We start from the raw sequence: 25,934 nt of genomic DNA, 5'->3' as shown, positions 1-25,934 counted from the left end.
TGAGCATGCATTAATGTCTACTGTACAGTTCCTGAATTGCTTGTAATTCCTGTTGGTAAATAGACGTTATATTGTGGCCAAGATGACTCAAAATGGTGTATATGGAATGCAAAGATTCGTAGGGGTTTATTTTTGAAGAAGTAACAAAAGCATCATTTGAAAGCAAGTGGTTACAAAGCAGCATTTTAACACATGACATTTGTGCGCTTTGAGTTGACATTGTGCGTTTAGACTGAACTCCAGTATTCCTGTATAAAGTTCTTAAGCATTCAAGCACAAATACTGTCTTTATGAACCTCTTCTTGTCCTTGATTGTCTAATACTGCCCATGTAACTAGGCTTATTGCTATGTCTTTCTCTTTGGGTGCTAGAACTACTTACTGATCTGTAAAGGGAGTTGAAACAGTGACTAAGGATGAGGGCGCAGTTGAGGGTGAGAGTTGGTTTAGACTGCTTTAGGCAAGGTCAGAGAGGATGTTGGAGGCTAAGCTGCAGGTGAGGCCAGTGCCATCAGGCTCCACATTTAGCTTCTTTACCACGCCATCCTCAACCAGCATGGCATATCTAGAGAAAAGACATGATTTATATGAAATGGCATAGGCTGACCACCGCCTTAGGATATGCAAATACGTCTGCTTTGTGAAATACCTCACAATTGGTTTAATAAGTGGACAGAGCAGATGTTGGAAATTATATGTAATTCTCAAAAGCAATTCATGCAGATAAATGCAGTTAGTTTAACTGCTAGCACTTTTATGTCCACTGGCAATAAGCCTAAAATCACATTAAATAATCTGCACACCATCACAATTCACAGATCCTCACCTTTTGGATCTCTTGTTACCAAGCACTTGGAGAATCTCCTCATTGTCCAGAAAGAGATCAACTGCCTGCATAAGGAACAGTTACAACTGCATTACAACACAAATAAATTACAAGCATGAGGAACAACTGACTAACATTGCACAGCACAATCCTATTGCTCAATCCTGGAGTGGCAAGAGTTACGTTCATGGGAATTTCCATAGTCTTTCCTGTCAATAGTACTAGTTATGAAAGTATGTATGAGAAGTCTTACCGCAGTGAAAGCACCTGTGGGATCTGCCAGCATTCGCACCTATAATGAAATAGAAGACTTTTTAAGTTGCCAGTTTGTTTACAGCTACTTTGTCACAACACTACATGATGACTCTTTCACCATTCGTATACTTGTACTTTGTGGGTTTAGTGGAATTAGGAAAATAGGGGACTTCACAAGGAAATCGAAAGCTAAAAATGGCTTAGTGCATGATACGCAATCAGTGAGCCAACAGTTAGTTGAACAATGAGATGTAAAACCTGTTAAGTATGTCTTATGTTAACCCTCTGTCTGTTTCCTCAAGAGCTAATCAGTTTCCTCATGAGAAATAAGAGTTTATACTTAGTTGTAGTGTTAGTCAATTGCCTAAATTAAATATGTATCAAACAAAAAAATCATTATTTTTATTATTAGATTTCCATGACTTAGCCGCCTTGCTCACCTTGCCATCAGCACCATGCTCCTTGCCCCATGCAGCCATGACAAATGCGTCGTTCACAGAGACGCACGCCACCTCCTGCACACCTTTACTCTTCAGCTGTCCAGCGTCCTCCACGAACCCTGGGAGATGAGTCTGAGACAGGACAGGTGGGTCAGAATCACAGCAACATGATCATGTTGAGCATAACCATGATGTGTGCACAGGACGTACCCTCTTATAAACTAAGATACTGCCTTGGTCAGACATTAGAGCGCTACGGTTGCACACATTATATAGACTTTAGACATCTGGGAAGGCTTTATTTTAGATGCTGGAATATTGCTGTGAGGATTTGATTGTGTTTAGCACATAAGACTATTAGGTACTGCTGTTGGATTAGTTCTGGATCATAAAAGCCACAGCAGTTTATCTTGCTTCATCACTCTAGAGAACACAGCTCCACAGCCCAGCGCTGGGGAGCTTTATACCCCTCTTGCTGATGACTGGTATGGGTATGGTAAACCATACAGGTGTGAGCATCCTGATTTGTTAGTAATGCATTTGTATGGAGAAATGAGCTGGATCCAATAATTATAAGAGGTGTCTAGATACGTTCTGAACACACTGCGTACTGGGGTTCTGAGCAGTGGGTAGTACATAGCACATATTAGGCAGAATTTACATAATACTTCATCATAACATGAGGCCTTACATGATGTGGGGTGTGAAAGGTTACCTTGGAGCATCCAGGAGTGAAAGCCCCTGGCACTGCAAACAGGACCCCCTTTTTCCCCTTGAAGAGCTGATCCATGGATACTTTCTGATCCGGGGATCCTTCCTGGACCTCCACAGCTGGGAGACTGTCTCCAACCTGACACAGACGACATGACCAGACCCTAAAATTGAGTGTGAATGCTCTCTCCCTCCCTCCCTCCCTCCACTCAGGAGAAAAAAGGCTTAGCTGAACCAGCAGCTGTTTCAGACAGCAACACGTCGCTATTGTGAACGCGCCATGCGCCCCTACAGACGACGGCCCAATTCCAGCTACACTTAAGGCTGTAAAGTGGTTTATTTTGTGCCAAATTCGCACTTAATCGTGATGTGAAGTTATCAGACTACACGTTAGGTCTCATAATGGCCTGAGGCGCTAAATTATGATATTTGCAAGCATCTCTAGCACCGCCTAGTCATGAAACGGTCCATTAATGTGCTTTTACGAAACACTACTACACACGAGTGACACAAATAGATGAACGCAGCTTTATGTGGGTCAGGCCTCAGCACAGAAATGCAGGAATACGGTACTGCGTCTCTGCACAATACTGACCCCACCTGACCTCTATATATGTGCCTATAACATCAGTCAAACAGCAGCAGATCCAACCTGCCTCTAAACTACAGTGGCGACAGTTTCCGAACCATCTTCAGCACTGAAAACAGCTGCAAACACCGTTAAAGATGTGTAACAGTGGGAAGGGCCGCCATTCTCACCAACAGCCTAGCTAAATAAATAAATAAATAAATAAACAAACAAACAAACAAACATCATCATCAAGCAAGAAGCAGCAGCAGCTATCAGGGTAATGTGTCCAACTGCAGCTATTTTAAGGCCTGTTAACCATCTTATGGTTACGGAAACTCTAGCCAGCGTCTTACCTTGATCGGCATGTTTACAGGGAGGGCGGTGTGAAGGGGTCTAATGCAGCTGGCCGCACGGCTTCCTCTCAGTAAAACCGAAGCGGTGAACATCGGCTTTTATATGAAGAGTGAAAACCTGACAGCGTCGGAGTGAGGAGAGGCCAGTCTGTCAGTCAGCCTGACGGTCAGCCAGTCGTTCAGAGAAGCAGCCAATCAGAAAGCCAGTCAGCTCGACACACAGAAAAAGAGCCAATCAGAAAGCCAGTCAGCTCGACACACAGAAAAAGAGCCAATCAGAAAGCCAGTCAGCTCGACACAAAGCTAAGCAGCCAGTCAGGTAGGCAGTCCGCTAGTCGCACAGAAAATCAGCCAATCAGAAAGCCTATCAGCTAGTCACATGGATAAACAGCCAATCAGACAGTCAGTCAGCCACACACACGCGAAGCCGAACGTAGCTAAATAACGCCTAGACGAAACGCGGCTTGACCAACAACGGCGATATTTAGGTAGTTCTGGCGTTTTTACGCGGTAAATTACACCGTATTATTCCGGTAAAGACGCGGAATAAAGCACATTAAACCACCTTAAAAGCGACCTTTTTTTCGCTGCTGTTAGCATGCTTTTAAAACGTCGTTGAGTGCAATAAGACTGAGAAACCTGAGCTCTTCAGCTGCATTTATTATTACAAACCTATTTTATTTTATTATTTTGTTTGACATCTTTGTACATTTCTGTCAGAGCTCTTTCATTTGTCAAATGTATGTTTGATATTTTATAAAAAAAAAAAAAAAAAAAAGCACTTCTTTACTGATCCTACTAATGCAGAGAAGTTCAAGCATCAGTTCAGCAAGAGGCTCTTACTTACTTACTTCTTATTTCTGAGGTTTTATACACGGTCAGAGCATTAAACTTTATTACTGGTTTGCTGAATTAGTTTTTATGGGGACAATGTTTCCTCAGCCATTCTGAGATGATATCATGCCATATCTGCACATTGAAGACAACGCCACCATGGTTGCCTCTCTTATGGCAGTCAGTTGACACAGTAGAGGCCAAGACAGTTGACAAATGGGGTATTCAATTCTGGGAGGCCTTTATTTTCTCTCAGAAACACAGAGGGTGTTTATAACAGACTGAAAGAGAAAAAAAATCTAATGTAACTAAAATCAACGGAGGTAAATAAAACAATTAAACAAGATAACAGAGAATGAACTCATAAAGATTCGTCAAAGTACAAAATAAAACCAGGAGTAAAAGTCAAATTATTTATTGGCATCCAGGTAGGATGCATCATTTAAAAAAATGGCATTTTCCTGTGAGTCAAAGTCCATGAGAAAGCCACACTTAGCGGAGAGAACATAGCGGAGATGTCTTACCTCAGCAAAGGTGACCCCTGCTGCTGATGCATACCAGATGGGGGCCTGTAGGTGAGGTTAGAGTGTGTATATGAATAACATGAAGAATAACTAATTCCATGTAAAAATAACATCCTTCCTAGATGTCTTGAAGTTGCTGGTGAGGATCCACCACGACTGGGTCATGGCCCCCTGCATCAGGAGCACGTAGCAAGTAAGACACAGAGCTCCAGAAATGATTAGCTATACCAAGGGAGCCACTGTCTGTAGGAGAAGTGACAGCTCTGCCAAACAGTAACCTTACAGATGTGAGTAACTGTACTAAATAGGGGTTCTTCCCCACAGGCAGACATACATACCTGGTTGTCCTTCTTGTACCACCATCAGTAGGAGAAGCAAAAAGTCCAGAAGGAACTCAAGGATCAGCTGCTCAACTCTACAGTATGAAGTATCCAGAACATCCAAAGTTTTAATCAATCCAATCCATCATAATTTCTCTTAAACTGTAATAAAGTCATTGATCTGCACTGAGGGTGAGCAGTAAGCTGCCCGTTCTCCAGTGATGACCTCAAAAAAAGTCCACAGGTTTTCTATGGTCTAATCTAGTGTTGGATGGTCTGGATGTTTGTGAGTCAGCCAATCAGTTGGTCAATTAATCAGTCATTAACCAACCAACCAATCAGACAGCTGGTCTGAATCTAAATGACTGACTGATTGTCTTTCCCAGACTCCCACTTGTCCAACTTTCTCCTGGGCTCTGTAGTAGATCCCTCCATTCATCAACTACCAGATAACGCAGAAATCTACACTTTTTCTCCCATGCAAAAGTGATCACATTTCTAAAGAAAAAGGAGTAGGAGCTTGCACCAGTTGGCATATTGTATTTTTATAGATAACAGTGCTTCATACAGTGACAGAAACCTAGAGGTCTATTAGAGAGCCACACGGATTGAGGAGTTTAAATTGTAGTTTAAAACTGTAGTTTTGTAAACATGCAGTGTTCATCCACATGGTGATGGTGGATTCATGGATTTACAAGTGGTAATTCTACCTGATATAACGCTATTGACGTTTGCATTACTCTGCAGCAATGTTACCTTTTAAAATGGAGTTAGAAACAAGGCTAAAGCAAAACTGAAGTCTGGCTGGATTGCTAACATTCAGGATTAGGGTGATACCACTTGTGGATTGTTCTCTAGTGTCCAAGTAAAATATGGAGACTGACAGTTTCAAGTCTTTTTATGTACATAAACATTGTACCTTGGTCATTTCTACAGTGCAAAACAGTAAATGTGGGCATCACAAATCACATAGTGCCTTCAAAAAAAGTGTTAAATCCACATTAAGGTAATCAGGTACAAATAACACACTGTGATATTTTATTTGAATAGGCTTGACTTTCATATCAATGAAATTTATATTGGGTTTATCTCAGTAAACATCGAGAGGCAAAATTAAATAAAAAATGCTGTATGCATAAGTGCTGAACCCCCATCCTGTGGAAGCTTCACATTTACACACATTAACTAACGCTATTGCTCTAACAAAGACACAGTTCCAGCTTACAGCCAACAGTAATCCTCTGTGTGTAAATCTTTAGAAAAGTACATTTTATGGACCAAATATTTCCTCAAGTCAAGTACTATTGGCCAGACTGTGAACCTGAAAGACATTTATGAACGTTAAGAAGAAATCAGTTCTAAAGAAATCAGTTAAAAGGTCAAAGACTTACACAATATAAAAAATAACAAATCTAGAAAAAATGTTGGATCAATTGTGAGGAAATGAAGCTGAATAATACCACCCAGGCACGGCCTAGACAAGACCATTCCTCAACACCTGAAGGAAGCCACATAGAGTCCAACAATCATTATGAAGAAGATGCTACAGAGTTCAGGGGCTGCAAAGGTGCACCAGTCAACAATATCAAGAACGTTGACATTTTGGCCAGAGTCTGCTGGAGCTGCTGAAAATGAAGCTTTTTTTGTTGCTAAAATTCAAAACATGTTGTGTGGCACAGACCCAACACTGCCCAGTCTGCTACAAACACCTTTACACTAGTTTTTGTGGTACTGAGGGTGACAGCCTTATGTTGTAGGGACATTCCACAGTGGTGACTGGGATGAATGGATGGTGCAAAATACAGGGAGATACTGAAAGACAACCTTCATCTGTCTGCGAAAAACTTAAGCTTCGGAGCAAAATCATCTTTCGGCAGCACAGTGAACATAAGTACAAGGCCACACAACAAAAGCATGGATGTTCTACAACGTCAAAGTCAAACGTCCAGATCTCAGTCCAATGGAGAATCTGTGGCACTGTCTAAATAAATGACAGTCCACCTGCACCATGAACAACCTGGAGCAAATCTGCCAAGAAGAAGGGGTGAAAAAAAACAACACACTTCCAAAACAGTGAGCCAAGCTGATAGAAACTGACCCCAAACAGACAAATCTACCTCATGATAATATTTAACCACCAGTATTTACAAATACAATCAGGAAAAGGTATTTTAGTGCTGTTTATACCCAAATGTGGAGGATTGTCCAGCACAGAGCTTTATCTGAGCCAAACTGGAAACACTGGGAGTCAGTTACACACTAGCAAAAACAGTTATTAGAAATATATTTTCACATGAATAATAACCATAACCATAGTTAATTAAAGTCTACCTTCGCTTACTCACTTACTAATCTGCCTTACATGCAGTATGGTGATTATGTCAACAACAGAAAACCTCCTATGTTGCTCAACACATTTGGAGAAGTATCTACATCTTGTTTCAGCATGACTGTATAATATATATTTTTAGTTATGGAACACAAAAAAACAAGACCATCACAAAAGACAGACCAAATGGGAAATACTGATGTGTGTTAATTTATTACAAAACACAAGACACCAACAATATCTTAAAATACCCCTATATTCCTGTGGTGTTTTAGTGTTTGCCTTTTCCATCACAGTGATTCAATATGAACAAATTGTTGAAATATAGTCACTACTGCAGAACTATTGAGCTTTACAAAAAAAAAAAAAAAAAAAAAAAAAAAAAAAAAAAACAGCACACGGAGACATTCACAATCATTAGACTGAAACCCACACACAAAAAAGAAGAAAAAAAAAGAACTTAAAATAATATTAATAAACATCAGCAAATTGAGTAAAAAATAGAATTTACTCTTTTTAAATACAATATTTTTTAAAATACAAACATTGATTTGTTCTTTAACTTATTAGAAGCGTCATTATTTCTACAGATTGTTATTGTTATTACTGCTGAGGTTTGATTTACAGTATGTCACTATACAGAGAAATGTGAAAACATAGTTTTGGTAAAGTCTTGTATTGCTCATTTACATAAATATACACAGACACACTAACAGCTACCCATAAATGATCTCTAAATCATGTGATGCCCCGAAATATCATCTAATGTCGACGATGACAAAATGGCATCATATAATGCTGATCATTATGAAAACACTACTGTAATAGAATTATCATATTTGCTATTGTTATTATAATAATTATTGACACAAACATTTGACTTTTTTTTTTTTTTAACAATTTTCATTAAATGGACCCAGACATCCATGGTTATGTACACATTCTGTGACATCCCGAGAACCACTGACAGAGAGACAAAAGATCAGAAGAAAACCTGGGAAATGTATTAAACTGACCAAAAAGCATTGTAGTGTTGATTAGCTTAGCTGAAAGCGTTACTGCCAATGTCCAGCCAGTGTTGACCCAGTTAGCAGAACTCGTGACGTTAGTAAAGGGAAAATAAACTTGAGGGTTCAACACCATTCATATACGGAGGGCCTGGAATCTGCACTGCACTGTATTACTATTATTATTACTTCATAAAATAAAATAAAAAAAAAAAACATTAAAAAATATCTGTCCCTGGCTTTGTGGTTTGTTTTTTTTAGTTCAGCTAGAATTCACAGACAAGTGGGTTAGTTATATAGGTGAAATTACAACGGACGAAAAGAAAGCAACAGAAAAACTAACATTTAACAACATTCAACCAAAAAGATTGCTTTATTTCGGTACCAAACCTGAGGCCATGTGTAACATTATACGCAAAGTCTATGTTCCAGTCAGCCAAAACTTAACAGACCACAAACGAGAAAAGAAGCTCATGTTAGCGTGTCAGACCTTCAAGCACCTATTACACTATTTCCCATGGGCTGGTTATTCTCAGACCAAGATTAAGCTTACTGCTGACTGTGACATTGGTTTTATTAATAGAGATTTCCTGACGACAGTTCAATTGCTGCCCAGAATTGGAAATCATCTGTGTACAGGATGCCACTTTCTTTAAACATCTTTAAACCTGCAATAAGCCTAATTTGTACCATTCGCAATGAGCACATACAATTATTACTACACACACACACACAGTGAAAAGCACCCTGAAGACACATTGTAATCTGACAGAGGTCTGAAAACTGTTAATCAGTGGTTCGATTATATTATTTATTCTGCCTTGGCCTGGACGGCAATTGGCTTTTTTTCCTCCTCGAGTTTTTTTTTCTGATTGCAAACAATAAATAAAAAGGAACAAAGGAAAAAAAGGTAGCAGAGTTGCAGGGCTCTTAACATGATTGCATATAATACGAGACAAACGTCCGCAAACAATCTAAAAACGGCCCTAAACAGCAGTGAATCTAGAAAAACTAAACATTGAAAAATAGTAAAAGAATGGTCTCAGGCTGAGAGGGCTCGTTTTTGACCATGTATTGTGAGGCTCTTTATGTTGTATCAAACATTTCTCTCAGCCAACGAGGCTAGCAGTTCAGCAGTTCAGCAGTTCAGTCACACAGCACACGTCCTCCTGGTTCAAGCTGAACGATGACGGCCATCGACTGCGTTCACGTCAGTGGTGAGGGTTTAAGTTCGTTCTTTCCCGATCTTCTCCAGACAAAAAACTAACAAAAACAAACAAACAAACAAACAAAAAAAAGGGATTCCTTTCTTCTCAGTCTCTCCAGGGTTTAAGGATACGGAGGCGTTGTTTGTGTTTCAGCAGAACAAACCAACCAGCATTAGCTCACGGCTGAACTACAAGCAGTCTCGATGTTGGCTCCTGTGCAGATGGCCAGAGTAATACGTTATTGGTCACCTGAAGAACAACAAGCGAACCTTGAGCTTTTGCTTTACTTTGAAGATGATTTCTTACTCAGTCTTTTCAAGTGGTTTACAAAATATGTATAATAATAATCATAAAAAAAAAGAAACCTCTCTCTCTCTCTCCCCAGCAGCAGGCTCGAAGTACAGAGCCAGCTGGCCTACGGAGGCTGAGGTTGCTCATTTTACCCTGATCTAAATGCACCATCATCAATTAACTCTGACACACACTGTGAAGAAACACACACTCGCACACATACAAGGATGTCCTGGTTGTTTGTCTACCGAACAAATTCGTAAAACCTAAAAGAGTGCATCACTCTGTACTTGGAGAATGGTGTTCTGTTTGACAGCATTCCCTTTGTGTACCCCTTTGCCTTTGCTGTGCAACGACACTATTAAATTTCAACTGAACAAAAGGCTTGACCGTGCCAAGTCAGCAACGCCCCCCCATGACTTGCTTTGAGTGTAATCCTACATATTGCTTCAAAATATATTGCATGTTAGAACACATACGATATTCCTGGTAGTGTCGCACGTGCCAGTGTGTTCGAAAACGTCCGCTGCAGCTGAATGTACGTTTTCAGTAACACGTCTCTGTCTGCACGCAGTCGTAGCTCCTCAATCTGCAGGTGTCAACAATCCATTACATGGCTTGCATATTTTGAACCACAAAGTAATGTTGCTGGGAGAATTAAGGTAGCGCTTGCATGTATCAGCAAGAACCTTTAAACTGCTGCACATAAATCTGATGAGAGAGAGAAGAAGAAGAAGACGAAGAAGAAGAAGACGAAGAAGAAGAGTGGGACTGCAAGTAGATTAAACATTATCTTTCTTTTTTTTTTCTTTTAAATACACGATTGCCTGCAAGGATGACTGTATTTCAATTAGTGGCATTTTCTATGGCTTATCTACAGTTCCACTAGAGGGAGATATTCATGACCAATTGACTGCCTTGGATACTACTCAGCCATACTATCACAATCTTGAGGAGGTCGAGAAGGAGCTTTCTCTTCATCCGCATCGCATCCTTGACCATGACACATCTCTGCCCCTAAGAAAACATTGATGGGAGGTTTTATCCTAACATCTGTGGATCAAATCTGAAGGAAGCTGCATGATAGGGGTGATTATTAACAGCATGGTGACTGGTCCACCAACTAACTCACTTATTCTGATATTCACTTTTGGGTGCAAATGATTCCCACTTATTAAGGGACCTCACTCCAGTCTCAAACCAGTGGTTTAAGAAATCAGTCCAAGTTACCCTTCAATCCTAAAATGAAAATCCAGCTATTCAGTATAAGTACCTCAAGTTATGCATGACCACGCAAAGCTAAAAATTTCACACGTGGATCGCTTTTGAAGAGACTTCTGACCTCCATGTCTTCTATGAAAAGAAATATCCCTCTTTCAGCCTTTCAGCCCTTGCGCTTTCTTTTAACCACAAAAAAAAGCTTCTTCATCTCAAAAAATGACTAGTCATGTCTTCTACTTTTGAGTCTTTTCCTTGCTCGTTCCATCCTCCATCTTTCCTCCTGTTCTTCGCTAGGGCGAGTCCATCATGGCCTCCAGCATCTCCAGGAAGAGCTTATGCATGGGCACTCCACCGCGAGTCTTGATGCTGTAGAATGTGGTGAGAGCGCGGTTGGCCGTCTGCCGGAGGAGTGGCAGCGTGAGGAGAAGGCGGCCCGCTCGCTGAGGGTCGTCTGGACGCTGCTGCACCTCCAGCTCCAACAGAGCTTGGTGTAGAAGATCCCGCAGCTTCTGAACAGCCTCTATGTCCTCAATATAGACAGAATCTGAAAGAGATTTTACATGTTTATTAACCACAAATTCTCACAAACTGAACACAAGACGACCCAATTTGTCCAACCATGTGATAATCATCAATATGACTGGTTACCGGCCCCACAAAACCCATTTACACTCTCCACCAGCTTGTACCAGTCATACTCAACAGAAAGGAAAGATTTAAGAATAAATGTGTATGGGATTAGTTAATGAAAGCTTCAGGGCCTTGGAGAGTCTTGTGTGTGTCTGTGTGATTCCCCAACTAAACCAGCCACACGTTGATCAAAGGAAGGTGCTGCTGTGCGAATGAGCTTGAACAGCAGCAGATCACCAAAATCAGAATCTCAAAGGAACGTTTCCAACATCTTATGGAATCCATGCCACAAAAACTGACGCTGTTTTAGGATCGAAGGGAGTGTATATTGAGAGCAATCACAAGCGACTCCCAGTATTTGCATAACAAATAGAGTAGCTTTGGGCTAAGCAGGGTTAGGGATTGAGTCGACTGTTTACAGTAATCGACACTGTCCTAAGGCTCTCACGCTCACATTCTAGCTGCTGAAGGTGAAACAGCCAATGAGCAGCTCTGCTTACTACAACACATTTACAGAACAGGTTCAGTGTGGGCTTGATTCAGGATATAAACTGTCTGATTATTCCACAGTGTAAGATAAAAATCTTTGACAGATCTCTAGGTTCCTAAGTTCTCCATCTCAGGTTCTGGAGGTTTGAAGTACTGAATGTTTTACAATTTTGCTTGATGTATCAAAAGTTCAATAGACTTACACAGCATGGATGTTGTAATCGGTCTATGAAACAGTGATGATTTGGTGAATTAATGCTAATTTGACTAATTTGGTTTCACTTATGTTTTTGATCCGTACTCCAATTGTTTGGACATTTGTCTTATAGGTGAAGTGTTTTTTTTATCTATAGCACACATGGCTTTATGATCTTATAAACAATGTCATTGTTTTTAACAGTGTTATAAACATTAGCCTAGATCAGGGTTCCTGGAGGACCAGTGTCCAGCTCAATTTCCCTGCTCAATATGCATTGCTTTTAAACCTTAGTTTAAACCTAGTCCACACTCTACATATGGAAACTAAACTGCAAAAATATGTGACCCACCCATTCACACTGAATTTCTAAGGAGTGCTTAAGCACAGACTGATGTGCAATACAGGGGCAGCCTGTAAAACCTAATTTGTAATAGCCATTTTTAATGTTTATTATATAAAAAAAAGAGGATGTAAATCCATAAAATGGCACAAACAACATAAATGGAAATTCTACTCACCTGAGTTGGTGAGGGCGATGGCCTTGAGCATGACAAACTCTTCACGATCCAGCTGCAGGGCCCTGAAACGACGTGCTAGCTGACAGATGGCAGCATTGAGCTCAGTCAGGCCAGCCACACGCGACATCTCCTCATCCAGCACAAAGTCCTCAGCAAACACCACCTCATCCTCACAGCCCAGAGAACGGAAGGCCACTCCGAGCACCAGGACCTCCAGCCACACAGACTGCAGCACTGACATCTGGTCGGCCAGGGACAGAGAGAGGAAACCTGCATAACATATGCAGAGAAAAAAAAAAAAAAAATTTAATTTATCAATATTCAAATGCAGTCAAACTACTACAAACAATAACTGCTAAAAAAATGTGCTATTTTTCTCTTCTTCTTTTTTATGTGTATGTATATTGAATAAATGTGCATACTTGTAAGATCTTAAAGCATCTGGGTCCTGGATGGCAGGACTACTTCCCAACTACACTTCTTAATTTAGAACAATCTTTAAAATAGCCTGCAACTGACAAAAGTCAACTGAGCACAGGTCCTGCATAGAAATCCTTGCTGTGGCTCTGGATGGCAATTAGGTGAGAAATCTCCCACACTCAGCCCCTGGCTCTCCACCTACTGCTCTCCTCTCAATTATGAGACCTCTTTTCTCCAGGTACCTGTTCCTCTACACCGAGGCGTGTGATTACTCAGCACTTCTCCACTTCTCTCAACAGTTTGGAGAGCAAAGGGGCATAAGAAGACAAGGGCTGACAAGTTCTCCACTGCTTTTCCCAGCTGGCCTTTTAACAGCTTCAGGAAATGCTACCTTGTTATCAGCACCTTTGCAACCCAGACCCTACTTTCACCTTTTCCTCTCTCAATCTGCCCTCCCCTCCCCGTCCATGCCTCCAGTTCTCAGTTCTCACCAGGGACGTGCTTGGCCCAGCCAATGATGACAACAAGCTCGCGGTCAGCCAGGTCACACAGGGTGGTGAGGGTGCGTTGAGCTGTGTCTGGCTGCAGAGGGTCCGGCATAGCAAACAGCTTTTCGGGCTCAGCCACCAACAAGTGGGACACAATGATGCTGGGAGAGCCTGTACACAACACAAGACACATTATTAGAGCCAGAATTATGATAGTAACAATCTCCATTTAAAAAGAAAGTGTTTAAAAAGTTAGCAGTGAATGGAAGCCCTTCTGATTTGCATCATGCAAACTTATTATTCATGTAAAACTTTATAGTATCCCCTGTCTGATAGACAAAGTCTAAGGTTAAACTGTATAAATCAAAGGTTATACAGATCTATCGCTTTAAAGCAACACTATGTAGCATTTACCTTAAAGTAAAAGCTTCAAAATCATTGTAATGATCCTTTTACTTTGTCATGGAGAGAATAGCAGCTATTTGATTGCTGCTCCAGGCTCAGCGCACTTTTAACTACACTATGTAATTTTGGATCCTGTCATTTGGATCCTGTAACCTCAGTTCACATGCGTCTTCACTTTTAGTGCCTGTTCTGTATCTCTCAGCTCATCCAGAAATATGTTCTTTAGAAATTTCCATAGTGGTGCTTTAACTCGCACACTATTGACCACCACTAGGTCCTTTTACCTCTCTCGCCTTCTTTCTTTATAGGTATTGGGGCGCTCTGATATGTGGCATTTTCCACTTCTGGTCTTCTCTTGTACTTCTGCCTCCCACCTCTCACCCTGTCCAGACGGACTCCTGTAGACACACAGAATGGCAAGCTTTTATTTCACACCAAACTTTAGCTCAACTTTGATTTGGCTTTGTGATTTACTGTGATATGAGAAGTTGCACCATGTGCAGTGCCCGAGTGGCCAGTGGGCATTGTACTTTCCACTTACCTTCTTTGAGCATGCCCACTTTGAGGCACTTTGTGAAGCGGCATGCCTGGCAGGCCTTCCTGCGCCTCTTGGTGATCTCACATACGTTGGACGCTGGACAGCTGTACTCAATGTTGCCTAAGAAGGGGACAGCAGGTGGAAGGGGGGCAAGGATAAATATAAACACCAGTTCTCAAGGACTCAAGATTCCACAGTTTTTCCTACATGCTGGTATAGTAGGAATAGTAGGGTTATCCCCTGTAATTCCACAAGACAACTAATGGGTTGTAGCACTAATTTATTTATTCTGTTATTTATAAATTATTATGTTTATTTTTTCCAAGGGAATTACTGATACTACTGCTAATGGAATTATGCACCATGTGGTTAGTGAGCTTGTGTATAAGCATTATTGTATTTTAAGGAATTTACTACTGAAAACCGAATCCTTGGTTGGGAAAAGCCCAAGCAGACAGCAATCTAACCAGGCTTGTTAAATATGACTGCCAAGTGTGCTCACCCTGGATGGTTCTCTTGAAGAAGGCCTTGCAGGCTTCACAGGAGGCCACACCATAATGATAGCCGGATGCTACATCTCCACAGACCAGGCACAGCCTCTTGGGTAGGGTGCTGAGGGCGTATTTACAGCGGCCACCTCCGCTGCCTGTGGAGCCCTCGTCTACCGCGTCTGCCCCATCCTCCTTGAAGTGGCAGCGGAGGGCCGGGCTGTACGTAGGAGAGGAGTAGCGTCCAGCGCCGTCCCCCCGAGTGCCTCCTCCGCCGCTCTGCGAGGAGTCTGAGGAGGCGCCACCTGGACTGGTCCTGCCTCCACCTCCTCCGCCCTCCGGACTACTGGGCTCCGCCTTTATGTGGAGATCAGAGCGCCGTTCTCTGGAAGACATGATAGCTGTAGAGGGAGAGGGAGTGAAAAAGAGAGAGAGCCCAAGACAGAGAGAAGAGTCCGTTAAGGCACATTTCAATATGATGTAGTAGTTTACCAATATTAACAAATCCCTTTACTAGAATGACTAGATTTTTGTAGTGGCGAACCCTGTGGGGGTTTATCAAATAAGTCATAATGTTTTCTGCATTAGGACTAATAACTAATTAATAATAAAGCCAGGGTTCATTGTGTTAAATGTCTATTTTAGCCAAGTAAGACAGCTTTACCCAAAATATGACACCACTCAAAAGAAATTAGTATATAGGTCATATTTTAACAGCAGTGGACATATACACTATTTTAATAATAATAATAATAATAATAAGTCTTAATAGTCTAGGTTTCCTTTAAGACTTTATTTTGTAAGTATTGGTAAGTACCATTTTGGAATTTGGTAAGTACTGTTTATTATTCTGTCACTATATGACGCTAATATGTGAAGTATGTACTCATACGCACAAGAAACTATGCCACGTATGAGCTACTTCGGGTGTTCAATTAAAAAAAACTAAACAAAAAAAAAAAACAAAAGGAAAACAAAAGGAAAACACACTGCAACTTTCACAGCAGTGCGTAATGGACATTTAATTGGATTAAGACTGTAGAGACATTCATATTACCACCAAGATGAATCTTACAGGAATGTGTGTGAGCGAGTGTGCAGAACAGACTGAATTCTGCACAGACTCGGCCCATAATCCCAACACCTTGGCCTCCGCCCACACCAGATTAGGGTCATTAATCCAGGGGAGAGGAGAGACAATCCTCTAATTATACCTCTAGAAAGAGAAGCCAGGCAGAGCCCGGCAGTTTCGCAGCCACTCTACCAGACCCACGCGCCGTCCTCCCTCAGAGACATTGCCGATGTTTCACTTTCATAACAAAGTGATTACAAAAGACATTACCAAATACGATATTGCGCAAGACATACCACAGTTGCCAAACAGGGAGTACTGTACTGACAGCAGCACCAAATGATAACTGGAGCCACTTAAATAGGGAGTAATAGATGTGCAGACTCCCTCCTGGCACTGGTGTTAGACATCATTTGTTGCATCATTTCTGAAGATGTGGGAGGTCAGCCCCTTCTAACATGAAGCCATTCAATAATACATTTCTCTCTCTCACTAGCTTCCACTGTCAGCCATCAAGTGCATACTAAACCAAGTACTAAACCAATGCCACTTGCTTTAGCACCCACATACTGGGCTGTTTGCTTCAGGGTGTTATAAAAGTTGTGTGGCAAAATACAATAAAAGAAAAGACACCAGTGGCCAATAATGTATTCAGAAGACTCAAAAAGGAATCACTGAACTGGCCTGGCTGTCAGATCCTATCCTAGACGTTTTTCCAACTCCTGTCTCTCAGTTTGGAACAATTATGTCCAAACTACATACTTTGTCACCGAGCTGGACCTCATACATGGGAGTTTCACTATATCCACCACAGCAACAGCAGATGATACTGCAAATCTGACACTCCAGAATAAATAACACCGTCTTTTGTATAGAAAATAGGTTGCTTCGGACTGTAAGACAAGATAAAAGTGGCCAGGGCTGGTAGTGGCACTCCGAACTGCAACCCATTTCAAATAGTAGGCACGGTTATCATCTACAGCCAAGACAATACATTTCACATTGGCACGCAGGTCCAGATGACTTCCCACTGCTATAATAACCACATTGGTCCAATAAGGCTTACTGGCAATATAGTCCCTGTATTACATAGTAACACACAGTCTATACACCACTCATTTTGCCATGTGAGTTGAAACTACTGGCAAAAAGACTAAAGCCAACGTGCTCTCAGCACAACTAATATACAAGATTCACTGTGAACTTTCTAGGAACTCAATGAGGAACTGACAACAGGTGTCATCTGGAGTCCACACATATACAGTGAGGTGCATGTGGAAAGAGAAAGAGAGAGAGAGAGAGAGAGAGAGAGAGAGAGAGAAAGAGGGCAGAGAAGTTCACAGAGAACTGAGAGAACCACAGTCCCCTCCTTCCTCTGATCTCCAGTGAAATGGTGTAACTCTGGGCAGTGAACAGAGTGTAACCGTGGCCCAGTGCCTCGAGTCAGTCGAACACTCTGGCCTGCAATCTGTGTTCCAACACTTGCGCAACTTCTGAACTTTGACATTACACCCTACTGCCCCCCCCCCACCCCCCTTCACACCCCAACCTGAACAGGACACAGTCTTTATTGTCATGAAGGCTCACATGCTCTAACACAGTGGGGAGCACAAGCTGTGGTCTTCAGTGAAGTTCAATATTTATTCATATTCTTGGGAAGCAATATTAAGAGTCATTTCACTCCCTTAGGGAAAAGGCATACAGTGATCCCACAGGACCCTCTGTAAGAACGCTATAGTGAATTCAGACAGGTACTATAGTTCACTGCAGAACAGGACATACACATGTTATAGGTTACTAGAAGACACCACACTGCACTACAGGAATATCACATGAGGTAAAATAGGTAATGGTGTAATAGGTGGTGTAAATAGTGGTGTAATAGATTATTACAGATGTATTACACCCCACTGTTAAACTCTTATAGCATATCACTATCAGATCTTTAGCTACAGATCTAACAGGGCACCAAATCTAAGTGTTAAACTCTACCTGCATGCCTGGAGCCACTTTCTAATCATCTACTACATCTCAACATTCATTCAATAGGCTTGATAATCAAACCTCATGGATAAATGCTTCACCATCATACAATAAAACCTGATTTCAAAAAAGGTGTGAGAGTCAAGAGGCTTGACTTCAAACGAGTCCCACAGAGGTGTCACTTCCACTAGCAGGTGATCAAGCCCTCTTGACAGACGGGTGATCATTTTCTTAGATATTCAGAGAGGTGGACTTGCTCCCTTTCATGTTAGCTAGCATGGGGTCTTCATCCTGCCCGGCTCCGTTCACTACCAACACAGCCCCGTCCACTTTGGCAGCCACATGTTTTGAATATTCAGAGATTTCAGATTTATTAGCACTGCCGTCTTCCTTTTCGACAAGGCAAACACAACCAGAACAGACAAGAGCCGCTAACTAGCACGCTAGCTAGCTCTCTGGCCGGCGGCCCCGTTCTCACTCGCACTAGCCAAGTTAGCTAGCTTAGCATACCACGGTTGCTAGCTAACTTACCTCCACCTTGTTTAAGGTAGCTCCGCTCAGCGCTTTCCCTCACTCTCGCCGTTATGAAGGTTCCCACAAAGTATTAGCTAATGTCTCAAGCTGCGAAAAACAGTCCGGTTTGGGGTTTTTTTAGTTATGAAAAGGACGCAGGAATTCAGCTGGACTACTTGGCTGCATTTTTGAACTTCACTTTTCCCCACATGGACTGTAAAACGTGTCGTTAGTCATTGGTTGTCTTCAAGAGGGAGGAGAGGAGGAGCAGCATGAAAAGCCGGTTCGTCCGTTTTTTTTAAATAAATCGAGCCACAATAATTCAAGCTGGAGCACATAACAGCAACTCTACACTAAATATAGAGTTCAGTCACAACAGGGCTCATTAAGCCACACCGGTTACTATAAGGTTACCAAACCAAACAACACAGCTCCGGAGGCTCCTACAGCGAGACTGTCAGTCAGGACCCAGGCCTGTAACATGGTTGTGGGCTGGCGAGTTGTGTGAGAAATTGCCTACCTTCTGGTTTTTGCTTTCAGCCTCTTGTATGAACAGTCCTCTCACTTCCTTTAGATTTCAAATATGTGACAAAGGGTCAGTTCACTCTGGCCATCAGGAACCCTGAAAATGTCATAACGAATTAGTGAGAAGGAAGCTGAACGAGTGACACTGCAAAATAATACACTGTATGGACAAAAGTATTGGGACACTCATTTGTTCATTGTTTATTTTGAATCAAGGGTATTAAAAGGAGTTCATCCTGCTTTTACGGGAGGAATTGTCTCTACTGTCCAGGGAAGAATGCTTTCTACTAAATGTTGGTGAGGTCAGGATGTTTGATGATTACCACCCACCTCATCCCAAACTGCCCACCTCATCCCAAACTCCCTAGCTCATCCCAAACTCCCTAGTTCATACCAAATTGCACACCTCATCCCAAACTGCACACCTCATCCCAAACTGCCCACCTCATCCCAAACTCCCTAGCTCATACCAAACTGCCCACCTCATACCAAATTGCACACCTCATCCCAAACTGCCCACCTCATCCCAAACTGCCCACCTCATCCCAAACTCCCTAGCTCATACCAAACTGCCCACCTCATCCCAAACTGCACACCTCATCCCAAACTCCCTAGTTCATACCAAATTGCACACCTCATCCCAAACTGCACACCTCATCCCAAACTGCACACCTCATCCCAAACTCCCTAGCTCATCCCAAACTGCCCACCTCATCCCAAACTGCACACCTCATCCCAAACTGCACACCTCATCCCAAACTCCCTAGCTCATACCAAACTGCACACCTCATCCCAAACTCCCTAGCTCATCCCAAACTGCCCACCTCATCCCAAACTGCACACCTCATCCCAAACTCCCTAGCTCATACCAAACTGCACACCTCATCCCAAACTCCCTAGCTCATACCAAACTGCCCACCTCATCCCAAACTCCCTAGCTCATCCCAAACTGCCCACCTCATCCCAAACTGCACACCTCATCCCAAACTCCCTAGCTCATCCCAAACTGTCCACCTCATCCCAAACTGCCCACCTCATCCCAAACTCCCTAGGTCATCCCAAACTGCACACCTCATCCCAAACTGCCCACCTCATCCCAAACTGCCCACCTCATCCCAAAAGTACTGGATGGAGAACCAGAACACTGTTCCACTGCTCCACAGCTTAATGCAGGGGGGGCTTTATACCCGTCTAGCCCACGTCTGGCATTAGGCATGGTGCCAGTAGGCTCATGTTTATCTGTTCCACAGAGTCCTATTCTATGGCAACGCCTCTCTGCGGGGTCCAGACGAGCTGTGTTTCAGTGCATTTGCACATCTGTGCCAGCAATAGGTGCAACTTAAAGTAGCCGAATGCATTCATTAGAAGGGGTGTCCACAAACATTTGGACATACAGTATAGTGCTTCTACATAATAACAAAGCATTCAGCACTGAAACTTTTTGCAGCAGATTTGGGCACCATTGGTCAAATTATGTTTTGTTGGTTTGTGAAGTGAAATATTGTCTACAGAAAACATACTGCACACTTTAAAACACATTTCCTGTTTATTTGTTTAATCACATCGGCTGGGGGGGGGGTATAAACCATAAAACATGGCATGTACAACAATAATGGCATATTTCATACGTTTCTAGAATTTCCCCCAAAATTGAGATTTTTACCTACATATCAGTAACTACATTAACAAAAAAAAAAAAAACACACCTACTCCTGAGACACAAACTGTTAAACCATGTTTACGTCTTCCTGAGCCTTGTGGGTAGTACTTCATTATTAAATTTACCAGGGTATGTGGTATGTATTATATTTTTTTCAAAATCTACATTGACTATGCTGCAGTGTGCCATTTCAGTATATGCCCCCATACCTCATATAGGGCAGAGTCAGTGGCTGTCTGATTTTCAGCCATTAACGGGCTGCCGTCCTGTCTACCTGTCTGTGTATCGCTGTGCTGTATCTGGGCCTGAGTCTTCCCCATCAGCACCATTAGGTAGAAAATGCTGACAGACTGGGAAAATATGTCTTTGTTTTTCTCATAAGCAAACATTTGCTGATTTCACTCACTGTCGTTCACACTCTCTTCACACACATAGCGGGGACATACTCTCACATTCTGTCTCTGCACACAATAAGCCCACCCCCCCCCGCCCCGCCCGCCACCCCATAGTTTCTCTGACACATTCCAAAGGTCAAAGTCACATGAGGGCTTGAAGGACAGACGCAGTAACTCTCTCTATCGCATGGAGAAATTGTGCCGTTTCACCTGGGTGATAATTTACCAAGATTACAGAGACAAACAGCAAACAGAGAACACTGAGGACAAGAGACAAAAACAGGACTAAACGAACAATAACAGATTTATTCATTCATATCCATGTTTTTTATGCAGTAGATTTTATCTGCTTATTTTTTTACACCTACAAGCAAACTGTGTGTATTGTATACCTACATGTATTGTATACCTACAAGCATGGTAGTTTGTTGATCATATATAACAATCTCAAGCATGGAGTTTTGACGCAGGCGAGTCTGTTGATATACTGACATTTAGCAGGTGGAAGAGGAAGAACCTGAAAAGGTGTGTTTTTACCAAATCAACAGGCGCTATGTTGAAAACAATGCTACTGTATTAAACCCACAAACAACGGGCCTAAACGAGTCAACTCTGCTCATTTGGAGTAGCTGCCAGGTGAGAGATCTTGGGAGAGATATGAAGAGGGGCAGACTGACTGATCTTAGACCTGTGAAAGCTGTCTCTGAAACAAATTACATTTAAATGAATGACTATTTATTCCTACTTCTGTCATTCTCCAAAGAACAGGATGGCTAAAGAGTACCGGAATAATTATATTAGAGTACATTAGGCATATTAGTGAAAATGTCAGTCATATTAGAGTAACACAATGTACTTAAGTACTGATTTACTTTTATAATAATTAAATAAATGGTGAAAGTGAGTGAACACACTGATCTGATGTTTTTTTTGACTGCTTTACAACTTCAGCATATAAACCTCTATGACTTAAAATGGATAATATGATCTTTCTCCATTAGGCCACGAGTTTAAAGACAAAGCACCAAAGACCAAACAACACTTTTGTCATTAGGGTGCCACACATGGAGTGAAGACACTGCACTAGTGATGGGCCGACTGTGTTATCGGAAGGCCCAGTGTGTAAAACTGATTCACAGCACAGAAACAGAAGATAAGTGAGGTTTATTAGCCCTCAAGTTTTGGCTACAGTACGCCTGCAACGTGAGCATACAGCAAAGATTGCCAAAGCAGACTTCAAAAGGTGACCTTGTCAAGTGAGCCCTGACCGGTGAAAGGTTAATTTGTAAAACAGGATTACGACTTCTTAAGAGCAGGGATTCCCGTCTCAGTTCTAGTCCTATAGGGAGCACAGTGGCCTGCACCTACTGGATCCGAACCAGTGGTTCAAGCGGGTCATAGCGTGAAGTTGGTGACGCTAAGGAGCACGTGCAGTGCCCTAAGAATGGGCCACTCATAGGTGTCAGAAAGTATCTCTATAATGGATCAGCAGGTCCGCAGGCTTTATTTATAGGTGATGGACATTGCTTGGCAGAAATGTACACTTTCAGACCTGCTGTGACCTCTCTACATCTTATAAACTCAGGCTCACCGGGAAGAGTGGCTTCAAATCTCCTGATGACAGAACATGGTTAGGACTTTGTGTAGAAGACACCTACTGTCATTTTAACCTCTGTTAAGCAACATAAGCAGGCACAGTAAGAGTTCAGGAGGTGAAAGTGGACTTAAGGTGGCCTGAAAGTAGGCAGACAGATATTGTAGAAAGAAAGAACTTGATCCAGGACACCAGAGAAATGGAAAAAAAAAAAACTTTTGAAAGAAGTCAGTCAGGAACTACAACAGCTTTGAATGCTTGAATGCCGAGTTGCCTCTGAGGATCTGACGTGTGGGGGGTTTATTTTAGGACTGCAACTGAAGGCCAATGGGAAATGAGACATGACTGATGTAGTAGAGGGGGGAAAAAACTCAGTCGCTGACACAATGTTATGGACCAGGATTAGGACAACATGATCAAGGTCAGACATCAGCAAACTGCTGGCCTACTGCGGACTTCTTTCCTCCCTGCTTTAATGAGTGAGCACTAAGTGTCCTCACACTTCAGATTACAGGCTGTTGTTATGCAGCTGGGTCTCAACTTCACAGACTCAAGTCTAGACTTTAATAAATCAAGGCTTACTAGTGGGGGGGGGGGGGGGTAAGCTAGCAGGCTATTAAAGCACACGTTATTCAATTTGCAGAAGAAAGTTAGTTGTACTTAGCTAGACATAGCAAGCATGTATTCCTGATGGACTATCAGTGGTACCAGTACGTATACAATCAAATCACTCACATGCATACATCTGTACATGCACACACAATCAGGGTAAAGATAACGTGACTGGAGCTCTGGGTACAGACCCTGTCTGGCTCCGCTACAGCAGCACTATTTAGCATCTCTGACTTACCAGCATTGGTGGGAACACGACTGGAGACGGTCTGCCAGATATGGAGGTACTGTAAGCTCTGACCCCGAGACGGCAAACCAGCAGTCAATCCAATGTGTGTGTGAGCGTGCTGCGGTTGTCACGAGCCGTGGATCATCATAGCCTGCGGTCCGGCGTAGTGAGCAGATGCTGAGCAGGACTACAGCAGGCTAGCGGGAGAAAATGCGCAACTTTATCCTGAAACGGGCTGCAAACACAGCGACACCATCTGCTACACAAAGCTGACGCGACGCCTCGGCACCTCTAGTAACAGCAGGGCGTCCGAGCGACCGACCGGCGGATGTTAATCCGTGTGTTTCAGGTCATTTGGGTCCTTCCTCCTCCGTTTCTGTTGCTACTGGAAGCTTGAATCTCGTCTTCCGCTGCTACGAGGGAGCTCGTGGTTACGTACAGCCTGTCCCTCCCGTCTATCTCCTCCCTCTTCCCCCTTTTTTCCTGCTCTTTCTCCGTTACGTCCTTCCCAAACCGCGTCATTTGTGTCCCCACCCGTATTCAGACAGATCCCGCCCCCCTCGCCACGATTGGCTATCGGCGTTTAGCTTCCTCCGATACAAATCGCTTAGGAGCGTCTTTTCTTCTGAGCCGTGATTGGCTAATAGTCTCTATCCTGCGCTGTGATTGGCTAGAAGTCTATGCAGGTTTTCCGAAGGCAGTCTTGTTTTATTATTAAAGTGATCACGATCACAAAACTGACCCTAAGCTCGTATTGCTAACCGGGCCGCGCGTGAGTATCAACTATTAACTAATCCCAGCGCATGGGGCGGGACTTGCTCCAAAACGGGCGGAAGGAGTAAAAGAACCCTCCGGCCCCGCCCCCTTTCTCTCCGACGTCATCGTCCTACTGTAATGTCCGTCCTGCCTCACGACTGAGCGCGTTTGATGTGTCCTCATGCAGCTCCTCATGGAAATTGGTTGTGACCAGTGTGCTACTATTTTCAGGGTCTATATCAAAAGGACGACGCTCTGGTAGTCCGCAGGCCCCGTTTAAGCAGTCTTTAAATCATCGTTATGACGTGACTGGCCACGATGCGTGACTTAACGAAATCATGCATCCTGTGCCTGCGTTTTCGCGACATCTACCAGAGCTGAGCTACATGCACTTCAGTGGAGTCTTTTTTTGGAGTCGTTTGACTGTGGACAGGCTCCAGTTGCAGGGAATATTATTATTATTATTATTATTATTATTATTATTATTATTATTACTGTTATTATCGCTACACGATTCAGTATCATTATAGAAGCCTTAAAAAAGGACACTCCTGTTTGAGCCTTTTAATATGCTGGTCAGAGAAGTGGTCGCAGTGTGCCTGGCCCTGTCGTAGCCGGCCACGCCGCTGTAAAGTCACACATCGCTTTAGATGGCATGGAAAAAGTTCTCCTCCCCACACTCAGACTCAGTGCTCGGTCTTGTGACACCGGGCCCTGCTCGCTGCTCTGAGTCAGCTGGTGCGGGGAAAAAAAGTTCCGGGCACAGGGCCAGAGGAGACAAGACCTAAAGAGCCTCCAGAAACCGCTCCGCAGGCCCCGTTAGCTCTCCTCGGTTCACTCTATAGCCCTGTGTCTGGGAAGCTTAACAGGCTAATGTGTGAGGAACACAGCACCCCCCCCCCCCCCCCCAAACACACACACACATACACAGATACACACACACACACACGACTTAGCCTCTAAGAAGGAACATCTGAAAGCTGAGGTATGCCTCCTCCATCATAGCACAGCCTAAGTGATTAATCCTCCCCCAGCCCTGATGAGAACATAAAAGATGTGCATCCATACAGTCATAAAGGAGATTAATATGGAGCAGGGAGCGCTAGTGCTGCTATGTCATTGAGAGTGTACAAGCGACCTTGATTCAAGGTCGCAGCGCTCATACTGCATTACCGCTGAGCTGAGGGGGGCTGCAGTCTCACACACTGACTTTATGGAGAATTAAAGGAGTGGTTCACCTAGAAAATCAGATGTACACAGTCGTCCCCTTACCTTTAGATGCAGTCAGTCTGCCCAGGCAGGCCTGGTTTCTGAACTTTGGTTTTGCGCTGAAACAGGAGTAGACGTCTACATCACCCGAACAAAACAAGGCTAATGAAGCTAAATAGCATCCAAAACTAAAGAAGCAGGCCTCAGACACCTCAGATCAGTCTGTTGGAATAAGAGGGGGAAACCGGGTACAGATATTTTTTATTGCTGCAAACTGTTCCTTTAAACAACACCCGGTACCACATCGTCCTTTTGCCCTTCT

The 25,934-nt window shown here is 42.9% G+C and overlaps 2 protein-coding genes across 3 annotated transcripts; both read right to left on the bottom strand.

Moving 5' to 3' along the window:
* Positions 1–102: 102 nt before the first annotated feature.
* Positions 103–3,338, bottom strand: prdx5 (peroxiredoxin 5). The gene is made up of 6 exons (XM_072661609.1): positions 3,156–3,338; positions 2,236–2,370; positions 1,521–1,652; positions 1,079–1,117; positions 826–890; positions 103–564 (listed from the first exon to the last, which is right to left on the bottom strand). The coding sequence occupies exons 1-6, from the start codon at positions 3,246–3,248 to the stop codon at positions 456–458; spliced, it is 573 nt and encodes a 190-aa protein (XP_072517710.1). The 5' UTR covers positions 3,249–3,338; the 3' UTR covers positions 103–455.
* A 4,018-nt stretch (positions 3,339–7,356) lies between these two features.
* Positions 7,357–24,105, bottom strand: esrra (estrogen-related receptor alpha). Of its 2 annotated transcripts, XM_072661777.1 has the most exons (8): positions 23,657–24,105; positions 19,153–19,254; positions 15,079–15,465; positions 14,580–14,696; positions 14,323–14,436; positions 13,637–13,804; positions 12,726–12,995; positions 7,357–11,433 (listed from the first exon to the last, which is right to left on the bottom strand). In XM_072661777.1, the coding sequence occupies exons 3-8, from the start codon at positions 15,458–15,460 to the stop codon at positions 11,180–11,182; spliced, it is 1,305 nt and encodes a 434-aa protein (XP_072517878.1). In that variant the 5' UTR covers positions 15,461–15,465; positions 19,153–19,254; positions 23,657–24,105; the 3' UTR covers positions 7,357–11,179. The 2 variants fall into 2 exon arrangements, with proteins under 2 accessions (XP_072517878.1, XP_072517879.1); XM_072661778.1 differs by lacking the exons at positions 19,153–19,254; positions 23,657–24,105 and adding an exon at positions 18,651–18,700.
* Positions 24,106–25,934: the final 1,829 nt, after the last annotated feature.

Source organism: Salminus brasiliensis, chromosome 18 (genome assembly GCF_030463535.1).
Source record: "Salminus brasiliensis chromosome 18, fSalBra1.hap2, whole genome shotgun sequence".
NCBI lineage: Eukaryota > Metazoa > Chordata > Actinopteri > Characiformes > Bryconidae > Salminus > Salminus brasiliensis.
Note: the sequence above shows the minus strand (reverse complement) of the source record. Positions and strands in the feature narration are given on the sequence as shown.

Excerpts from the sequence above, each read along its gene's own strand:
- esrra (XM_072661777.1), bottom strand. The coding sequence starts at position 15,460 with ATGTCTTCCAGAGAACGGCGCTCTGATCTCCACATAAAGGCGGAGCCC. Across the intron at positions 14,437-14,579 it reads AGTGGGCATGCTCAAAGAAG|GAGTCCGTCTGGACAGGGTG; the intron begins GTAAGTGGAAAG and ends GTGTGTCTACAG. Across the intron at positions 11,434-12,725 it reads CATCGCCCTCACCAACTCAG|ATTCTGTCTATATTGAGGAC; the intron begins GTGAGTAGAATT and ends AATCTCTTTCAG.
- prdx5 (XM_072661609.1), bottom strand. The coding sequence starts at position 3,248 with ATGTTCACCGCTTCGGTTTTACTGAGAGGAAGCCGTGCGGCCAGCTGC. Across the intron at positions 1,653-2,235 it reads TCACTCCTGGATGCTCCAAG|ACTCATCTCCCAGGGTTCGT; the intron begins GTAACCTTTCAC and ends GTCCTGTCTCAG. Across the intron at positions 891-1,078 it reads CCACAGGTGCTTTCACTGCG|GCAGTTGATCTCTTTCTGGA; the intron begins GTAAGACTTCTC and ends TTCCTTATGCAG.